The sequence below is a fragment of the Alnus glutinosa genome, chromosome 7 (assembly GCF_958979055.1).
Source record: "Alnus glutinosa chromosome 7, dhAlnGlut1.1, whole genome shotgun sequence".
NCBI classification, from domain to species: domain Eukaryota; kingdom Viridiplantae; phylum Streptophyta; class Magnoliopsida; order Fagales; family Betulaceae; genus Alnus; species Alnus glutinosa.
In genome coordinates, this window is record NC_084892.1 from 9,791,448 (window position 1) to 9,801,658 (window position 10,211).

Genomic DNA, 10,211 nt, shown 5'->3' on the forward strand with positions numbered 1-10,211 from the left:
AAATTAAAGAAATAATTAGTACGTTTACAGTTTAATTTACCTAATTATCGTCATGTTCAAGGATTTTTTATAATTTCGAAGAAATTTTAGATTATCAAATTATGTGAATTCAAATATTTTTTTTATATCAAACGACATGAAAAATGCTACATATTAAAAATATGACACATGTTACTGAGGAAAAAGAAAAAAATAAAAATAATTCCAAGCGAAAAATGAAAAATAACACATTTGTGATTTGCAAAGATCTAATATTTCATCATTGTTTTGTGGAACTAAATCAATTATGTACACAGAAAAGGGAAATTAAGTCACAAGCAATTCTCTGCCTCTAACTAGATCTCTTTCTTTCAAGATGGATAGGAAGAGAGAGAGCTTTTCGGTATACAAGGAGAACTCTTCCATGCCCTAGCGTGCAGTTTAAGTATCTCTCTTGCCTTTTCTTTAGCCTTGTTCCCACAGTCCACTTGAAGCATCAAACACAGCTTTGCCACCACACCCAACTGCAACATTTCCTGAACAACAGCCGGAGATGCCGAGAACTTCGAAACCGACAACAGAATTCTCACCGCCATGTCGGTCACCACCGAGGAAACCCTGAGAATTTTCTTGGACACAATGGCCAGCCCCGCCCCATGCTCCAACAGCTCCGCCCGCCCCTCGGCGCATCCGCATAGAATGTCCAACGCCATCAACATCATTTCACAAGCCTTTCGCTCCGAAGAATCCAGAAGAAGTCCTATCAAAACAGTCACTGCGCCTGCGTTGACTGCTTTGATTCTGTTTCTTCCCCACGGACAAAGCTGGATTAGTAATTTTAATGCGGCGTTTGAGGCCTGCTGGGATATCTGATCGTGCAACACCTGGACTAATTCGATGAAAAGTTCGGTTTGCAAGCTGATAAGCTGCATCGGTTCAGCCAATTCCAACATGGATTTCAACAACAAAACGGCATAAGCGCGAGGCTCGTAGTTGCCACGTTGTATGACTCGTATCAAGGATTTGATAAATTCGCCGTTTTTCCCAATAAGAGTCTTTAGAGCGGCTTCAGAAACTTGGAGAGTGTAGAGGATGCTTAAGGCTTCGCCGCTTGAAGCTTCTTCTACTGTTGAACTCACAATAGACGCTAAGAACTCAACGGCACCGGCAGCTTCCATACAACGTTTATTTGCTGCGCTCTCTGAAGCGATTGAGCGGAGCTTTGGGAGACACTTTATCTTCAACTCTGGAGATTTGGCGTCGTTGAGGAGCTTGGCAATCTGGATTTTACTGATCGGAGGCTTCGGTGTCGGAATCCTTTCGATGCCGTTCGAAGCATTCATGGTGCACCATGATTGGATCAATCGCCTGAGAGTGTGGTTTGGCGTTAGATCGCAATCAGCTGCAAGTGCTTGTTTTGTGAGTGGGCAGGTGTTGTTCTTTCCAGAAAACAACCACTTTTCGATGCTTTCGCGGTCGTAGGTTATTCCTGTAGGGAGTGTAACGGGGTCTTTCATGAGTTCAAGAGAAATAGGGCAGAGAAAGAAGCGAGGAACATCGATCTCATCCATTGATTTTTAGAAAGGAGCGGCCGATGAAGAATGGTTAGTAAGCAGTGGTTGAAAGGAGAACTGTGTGAATTGGTTTGAAGATATTGGGAGGAGAGGGGTGGGTTTTATATACGCGTGGAGGCCAGGAGTGAGAAAGTCAAAACACGGAAAATACGAGCGTTGAGAGAGAAAGAGAGAAAGATAACTTTTCCAAGCTATTGAAATTTGAAAGGCCCAAGAAGGAGGAACTTTAATTACGACATGGATTGTACATGTCCATCTGTATTATCCCATGCCTCGTCCTTTGAGTTTATGTTTTTCTATCAAACTCGTGTTTTTTTGAAATAGCAGCGTCCACTTGCCGACAAAACCTAGTGGAGGCTACGAATTAAGATTTTATTTTATTTTTTTTTAAAAAAAGGTGGAAAGAATCTCACATTCTCACTCTTTGCTTTTACTTAGCCAAGCTGCACTTTTTCTTGGCTTTTTCAAATGGGGAATTCGGTTGCATAAATTGAATTTGTCCTCTCGATTTAAATATGATTAGGGTTAAGTGGCAAATGATTCAAAGTTGTATTTATCAACCCCATTGCAAGTTGTAGCCGTATGAAGTATTCCACGCAAAAGGACGGGTATGCTCATAGATTTTGAGATCTAAATAAAACAAAAATTAGGAGAGACATTATTTTTAATATTTTTACTATGTTTAATATATATATATATATATATTATTTATTTAAAAGTAGTTATTCTATTATTTAAAATGCAAAATTACTAATTAAGTTTTCATATTTAAATTCTTTTTTTATCACTAATGTGGGTAATCTTTCTTGTGACATTGTCAATTTTAAATAGGATGTTATCAATTTTTATTTTGAAAAACATATATATATATTTTTTTTAAGTTCTCATTGCATGCCAAAAGGCGTCCCTTCATTATTTTTCCTAAGACCTTTTATATTCTTTTATTTTTTTGGTACAAATTTAGTATAAAAAGCTTCATTTCTTTTAGGTATTTATAAAATAGGAGGCCTTTGGGTGAGGGCGTCGCTTGTTACACCATTGAGCCAGCCGGAGGTAGAGGAAAGAAGTTGAGGGAACAGTCGGTTTTATTCAATATTTTATTTCCAGAATTACGACGGCGTCGTTCAGTCATTTTGTTTCTTAAATAAAAATCAAGAATAAAATAAAAAAATTCAAATGCTTCCACAAATTCAACGTGTCATCTCCCGCGGCCCCCTGGCCTTGGCAAAAACAAATGAAAAACTTGTCATCTATCTAACATAAACAATCAGCTACCTAACAAGCTAGTCATGATCTTGCCCGTTCAAAAAAAAAAAAAAAAAAAAAAAAATCCTATTCATCTTGCATGTCATGCATCTACATCTTCCCATGATAAAAAATAAAAAAATTGTTATAAAATTAATTTTTGCATGCATTCGATCCGCTGGTGAATTATATTCAACTGCATTGTATTCATGATTTAGTAGTTTTTTTTTTCTCAACAAAAAATAATATTATAAACTCCCATCCCTAACCAAAAAAGGGAATATATATATATATTGTGCTATCTTTGAATATATCTGTTGTTAACATGACTAGATCTTGAGTGATCTCGATCATATATGCTCACTACAAAAAAAATTACAATTGGCCGCTTCTCTAACAACCATCTATCGAAGTCTTGTGTATAAGACAAAATGTGATGACTTGTGTCATAAATAGTTGTCGGCCATGAATTGAAGTCATCTCACGTGGTAAAACCCAAGTCGTCCCAGTGGGACAGTAGGGGGATAGTAAGGGATATCCACATGCAGAATGTCAAAGCCGCCATCGCCATTTACCAGCCAACTCTTAAGCCAGGCCCAGGGTGACCTGTCCTTATCTTCGATCTACTTGCAGAGTGTACGAGTCGTTCTTTGTGATTAAGAAGCCGTGTGAGAGCAGCATAGCCGTAGATCGCTGGTCGTCCGCGTATCCGTAGATTGCTCGGCCACCCACGATTTTTCACTTTTTATTATTTTCTTGGTAGTCGTTGGATGTTTTGTTTCTACTTTTGTATGGACTGGCTTTCTCATCTGTATTCTGGGCCCGTTTTTTTTTTTTTTTTTTTTTTTTTTTTTTTTTTCTGATTAATGGAAAGTCAACCACCAAGCCGACCATCACGTTCATGCACCCGTGGCAGTAATTTGTGGAATTTACTTTTATACTTTCACTTTCATAATATATATATATATATATAGTTTTATTAATTTAAGCTATAAACTTTAAAAAGTGACATCGAGACTTCTCTTATGACTATAATGTGTCAAATGAGCAACTTTTGTATTTCTCTCCAAAATACTTTTAAAGTTATTAAAAAAAAAAAAAGAACGTGTCAAATTAGGGCTGGCCTTTTTTTATATGACACGAACCCAACACGAAATTAGCGTGTTAGAGTTGAGGTGTCTGACCCGTTTAATTAAATGAGTCAAATTATAGTTAACCTATATGTATAATCTTATAACCATGTCTCGATATAACTTGAATCCGATATCCAACCATGAATCTTTCACTCCTAATTAAAAATAAATAAATAAATAACCATTTGAAAAAAAAAAAAAATCAAGAGGGCTAATATGAAAAAGAAAAAGAAAAAAAAAAAAAAAACCTCTTTTTGGTATTTTCAGTTTTATTGTTTAATTTTTTTAATAATTTTTTTTTTTTTTAATGGCTTGAAGATTATTTTGAAGAGAAAAATGCAAAAATGTCTAATATGACATATGGTAAAAAAAAACTACAATAGAAGTGTTGTGGTTTTCTTAATAGTTAAGATTTAACTTTACTTTTTCTATTTTTTTAATAAAACACTCAAAATTAAATCTTCAACGTTGAAAAATCTTCAATGTTTTTTACAGCACGGCAAAGCTTACTATGGACTCTATGACCAACGTACTTTTTAAAGTTTAGAGAAATAAATAAAAAGTTGGGTTTTTTTTTGTAAAAAAAAAAAAAAAAGAAAAAAAAAAAGGAAGTAAAGAAATACGGCATGGACTCCAACCTAGCTAGCTAGCTCTGTACATTAAAGGGGCCAAGACGTACGCACGACTCTTAGAATTCAACGCAATCACCACCGACGTGCATCGAAAAACTCGGTATGTGTCTCTAATTTTGGGTCAAAGTTAATTATATATCTTTTTCTTTGTGAAATGTATTTGATTGAGGCGTATGATCAGGGGATGAGAGTGCAATATTTGGATATGACTGCCCATATTACGTGAAACATGTCATTCATTGAATCTGTCATAATTTTTTCTGTAATACATTAGGCATGAAAGAGGGAATATTAGGTTGTTGTGAGTAAGTATTTATGAGATTTACTTGACCGGATAAGCAGTTGGGCAGTCCAACTTTTATTTGGTCAGGTGGGTCTCATAAATGCTCACTCACAATTACCTGCCCGAATTGTATCAAATTCGGACAAAGAATTTGAGGGATCTTAATTCGAATATTAGGTCAAATGAATGAAAGACCATCCCCTTTATGGTTCTAGCTTATTGCATTTTATAAATTTAATAGTGTATTTGTTATTATATTATTTAAAATTTTAAATAATGTCACACAATATATATTTTTACTATAAATGTACTGTTAAATATAATTAAATAATGTCACACAATATATATTTTTTATTCCTTCCAATAAGATCCACAACCAACATGCCTTCGAATTCCAATTTATTCTGTAAGAACTATAATTTAAATTGTTGTATTTTTGTTTTCATAGAAATAAAAATTTGAGCTTCTTATCCTTTACCATCTGACAAAGAGTCTGAAGGTTTTCAAGCCCTCGACAGTTTTAACTCAGTAGACTCATGGTGATTGGCGGGGTTGTACGAGCCACTACTTGATCAATTTGTTCTCCCTCCAAGACACCCCCTGCCTTTTTTCTTGTTTTTTGCTTCCAATTCTTCTTTCGCTAGCCCCTCTAATCCCCTCTTGCCAGATCAGAGCAGAAACCCACCCTTCCTCCATCTGTAGCCCTTCTCTCTCCCCCCGTGCTCGTCTCTTCTAGCTCCTTAGTTGTCCAACCCTCGTCGAGCCCAACTATTTTACTGCTAGTATTGATTGCATGTGGACGTTCCTCCAGAAATTTCACATCGTTGTTGACCACTACCTCCATGATTCGTATATGGCATTCCTTATATGAGTGAGAGCTTTTTATAAATATATATTTAGTAAGATAAATAAAGTCATGATCAATTGAAGTACGCAAAACCATAATGAAATTCATAGAATCATATGCATGTGTAGGGACGGATTTTATTGGGGGGGGGGAAATCAACAATTTTTTTTAGCCCATTGCCATGCCTATAAGAGTTTCTATCTCCGTCCCTAATTATGTGGGCCAAGTGGAAGAATGTATATATTCTCTTTTGTTGTTTTTTTTATTATTATTATTTGAATGTAATATATTCTCTAATATTTAATAGGTGTCCCATATATATGCCACATGCAATTTAGTATGGTTTATTTAATCACAAATATTTAAAGGTGTTTTGTAGTTTATTCCAGTAAGGAAACTCTTAATAGAATTCTAATTGGAATTAAGTTCTATTTTTTTTTTTAATATTAGATGAAGAATTAAAGTAAAATTTTAATTGAAGGTCTCTAATTTATCGTATAAATAAAAAGTTGGTGTTCTTAATTCATCCATAAATTATTTTAAATGTACGTGTTCATGAAAAAACTTTTGAGTTAACATAGCAGGGAATTTTTCCTTGTTATAAATAATAAAATTAAAACTTACAAATCAAGTAGTTCACAGTAGTCCTCGTGAAGAACAGTATTTGGTTGCTTTGAAAATTCAAGCTCCGCACACAAAGAGATTAGAACAACAATTGAAAACGTGCTCCAAGAAGATAAAATTAAATAGCATGGCGTCATGACTTATCTCGTAATAAATGGTGACGTCGGCCATCAAAAATACTCTCACGTTGTAATTAAACCCGCGGAGTCCAGTCGGACGGTAGGAATAGTATTTGCCATCCATATCCACATGGACCACTCATCATCCTACTATTCACGTTTTTCATGTGATATGTAGGTAATTACCGGTTTTCTAATTAACTTTTTTTTTTTTTCTTCTTTTTAATAAATAAAATAAAATAAATAAATAAGTGATTGACGACATGTCGTCATTCAATTTCCTAATATGAAAATTTTTTGCTAAGAGGTACTATAAACTTTGTTACATTTTTTTTACTCTATCATATATAAATTAAAATTGACTTGGTAGTCTACGTAGTATTCACATCAATCTCCCACTTTACACATTGGATAGTCGACGGACCAAATGACAGGTTATAAATCTATGACCCAATGATTCTTTGGTCGTGGATCTCTGTGAAGGTTATTGTGCGAGTCACCTTGGCTTCTGCCGGAGGCCAAAAGAAGAGAGGAGGTGATTGGTATTGTGGGTGTGAGTGTGGAGGTAACGACGAAGGAGTTTGGCTAAGGCAGCAACTGTTATATTGCCGATTGAAAAATATGATCGAGACTTTAATTTTTATAATGAATGACAAGGTCGTGACAGTGCTACGTAGAATGTGACAGTATGTTCCAGCTGTGCATGCCTTTGGTGTAAAACAGGACACAGGAGCCGGTAACCGCGGGTTTTTGAGAAAGTCCAAATTAAAGGCTGTTTTGTGCTTTTTCAGTTTTTCTTTCTTAATTGGGAAAGTCCAGAACCACCAAACTGCAGATTGGTGGTTTCAACAATACAGCCTACGTATACGTACGTACAGGCGCCAGTGGAGAGACAAAATTGGGATGGAAAATGAAGATAAGAGAAATTAAAGAAAGTATAATGTCACCGCTCACGCTTTTCGGCCAAATTAATACTGACCCTTAATTTCTTTACAAAATATAATATCTAATTAGAGATTTACAGCTTTCATTGGAGTGAGATAAATATGATAACGAGTACAGTAATGATATTATAAACTTTTTTTTTAATAAATTAGTGAAAATTAGAGACAATGATGAAAATTAATCTGGAAAACCCGAAAAAAAAAAATGACATATATACCTTCCATGCACAATATATAGTTTTTTGAAAGAAATATTATCATGACTGGAAAATCATAAAATGGCATGTAATCACTTTAAATTAATGAAAATGGAGAAGAAAGATGCATATCATTCTTCTGCGACCGTTGACATTAAAGCCATACTTCCAAGCACACCGTAGAAATTGAGGAAGGCTCGATCCCAATATCCTCCAAATTAAAGAAATAATTAGTACGTTTACAGTTTAATTGAGCTAATTACTGTCATGTACAAGGATTATCCTCTATAATTTCAAAGAAATTTTATATATTCAAATTATGTAAATTTAGACATTTTTTACATCGAACGACGTGAAAAATGCTACATATTAAAGATATGACATGTTATTGAGGCAACAAAAAAAAATTATTTCAAAAGGCTTTTTATTCACTTTTGAAGGGACGCTTCATTTTTTACCAAACTAAAAAACATTTTTTTGCTCAAAGATTTTCTATGACATAAAGTGTAACTACCTGATAAAAATATATTCAATTCTCATTGTTAACATGTCACATTTTTAATAGATAGTATTTTTTATACCGTTCCATGCATCAAACGACATAAATTATCATAATTTGAGAATCTATAATCTTAAAGAAACTGTAGGGGATCCTGATCCCATTATTTAAGTATATATGTTTTTGCCCATGCCATATTTCCTTGTTTCAAACAATTTGTATAAGAACCAATTATCCCTAAAATCAAAATGAGGAAATTGGAAAAAAAAAAAAATAATTCCAAGCGATTAATGAAAAATAACACAGCTTGTGATTTGCAAAGATCTTATATTTCATCAATGTTTTGTGGAACAAAATCAATTATGTACACAGAAAAAGGGAAATTAAGTCACAATTCTCTGCCTCTAGCTAGATCTCTTTCTTTCAAGATGGATAGGAAGAGAGAGAGCTTTTTGGTATACAAGGAGAACTCTTCCATGCCCTAGCGTGCAGTTTAAGTATCTCTCTTGCCTTTTCTTTAGCCTTGTTCTCACAGTCCACTTGAAGCATCAAGCAGAGCTTTGCCACCACACCCAACTGCAACATTTCCTGAACAACAGCCGGAGATGCCGAGAACTTCGAAACCGACAACAGAATTCTCACCGCCTTGTCGGTCGCCACCGAGGAAACCCTGAGAATTTTCTTGGACACAATAGCCAGCCCCGCCCCATGCTCCAACAGCTCCGCCCGCCCCTCGGCGCATCCGCATAGAATGTCCAACGCCATCAACATCATTTCACAAGCCTTTCGCTCCGACGAATCGAGAAGAAGTCCTATCAAAACAGGCACTGCGCCTGCGTTGACTGCTTTGATTCTGTTTCTTCCCCACGGACAAAGCTGGATTAGTAATTTTAATGCGGCGTTTGAGGCCTGCTGGGATATCTGATCGTGCAACACCTGGACTAATTCGATGAAAAGTTCGGTTTGCAAGCTGATCAGCTGCATCGGTTCAGCCAATTCCAACATGGATTTCAACAACAAAACGGCATAAGCGCGAGGTTCGTAGTTGCCACGTTGCATGACTCGTATCAAGGATTTGATAAATTCGCCGTTTTTCCCAATAAGAGTCTTTAGAGCGGCTTCAGAAACTTGGAGAGTGTAGAGGATGCTTAAGGCTTCGCCGCTTGAAGCTTCTTCTACTGTTGAACTCACAATAGACGCTAAGAACTCAACGGCACCGGCAGCTTCCATACAACGTTTATTTGCTGCGCTCTCTGAAGCGATTGAGCGGAGCTTTTGGAGACACTTTATCTTCAACTCTGGAGATTTGGCGTCGTTGAGGAGCTTGGCAATCTGGATTTTACTGATCGGAGGCTTCGGTGTCGGAATCCTTTCGATGCCGTTGGAAGCATTCATGGTGCACCATGATTGGATCAATCGCCTGAGAGTGTGGTTTGGCGTTAGATCGCAATCAGCTGCAAGTGCTTGTTTTGTGAGTGGGCAGGTGTTGTTCTTTCCAGAAAACAACCAGTTTTCGATGCTTTCGCGGTCGTAGGTTATTCCTGTAGGGAGTGTAACGGGGTCTTTCATGAGTTCAAGAGAAATAGGGCAGAGAAAGAAGCGAGGAACATCGATCTCATCCATTGATTTTTAGAAAGGTGCGGTCGATGAAGAATGGTTAGGAAGCAGTGGTTGAAAGGAGAACTGTGTGAATTGGTTTGAAGATGTTGGGAGGAGAGGGGTGGGTTTTATATACGCGTGGAGTCCAGGAGTGAGAAAGTCAAAACACGGAAAATACGAGCGTTGAGAAAGAGAGAGAACGATGACTTTTCCAAGCTATTGAAATTTGAAAGGCCAAAGAAGGAGGAACTTTAATTAGAACATGGATTGTACGTGTACATCTGTATTATCCCATGCCTCGTCCTTTGACTTTTTTTTTTTCTTTTTTTTTTATCTCTATCAAACTCGTGCTTTTTTTTAAAAAGCTCCTTTTATCATGTCATGGTATAAAACCCGAATTTTCTACCTACCAGTAAACACATCATCTCAAAACAAAAAAATAAAGTGTTGTTGAAACACAAAATAGCAGCGTCCACTTGCCGGCAAAACCTAGTAGAGGCTACGAAATATGATTTTTTTTATTTAAAAAAAAAATC

The 10,211-nt window shown here is 36.1% G+C and overlaps 2 protein-coding genes across 2 annotated transcripts; both read right to left on the minus strand.

Moving 5' to 3' along the window:
- Window positions 1–237: 237 nt before the first annotated feature.
- Window positions 238–1,636, minus strand: LOC133872921 (E3 ubiquitin-protein ligase PUB23-like). The gene has a single exon (XM_062310582.1). The coding sequence runs from the start codon at window positions 1,548–1,550 to the stop codon at window positions 351–353; it is 1,200 nt and encodes a 399-aa protein (XP_062166566.1). The 5' UTR covers window positions 1,551–1,636; the 3' UTR covers window positions 238–350.
- Window positions 1,637–8,383: 6,747 nt separating this feature from the next.
- LOC133872998 (E3 ubiquitin-protein ligase PUB23-like) lies at window positions 8,384–9,784 on the minus strand. The gene has a single exon (XM_062310699.1). The coding sequence runs from the start codon at window positions 9,697–9,699 to the stop codon at window positions 8,500–8,502; it is 1,200 nt and encodes a 399-aa protein (XP_062166683.1). The 5' UTR covers window positions 9,700–9,784; the 3' UTR covers window positions 8,384–8,499.
- Window positions 9,785–10,211: the final 427 nt, after the last annotated feature.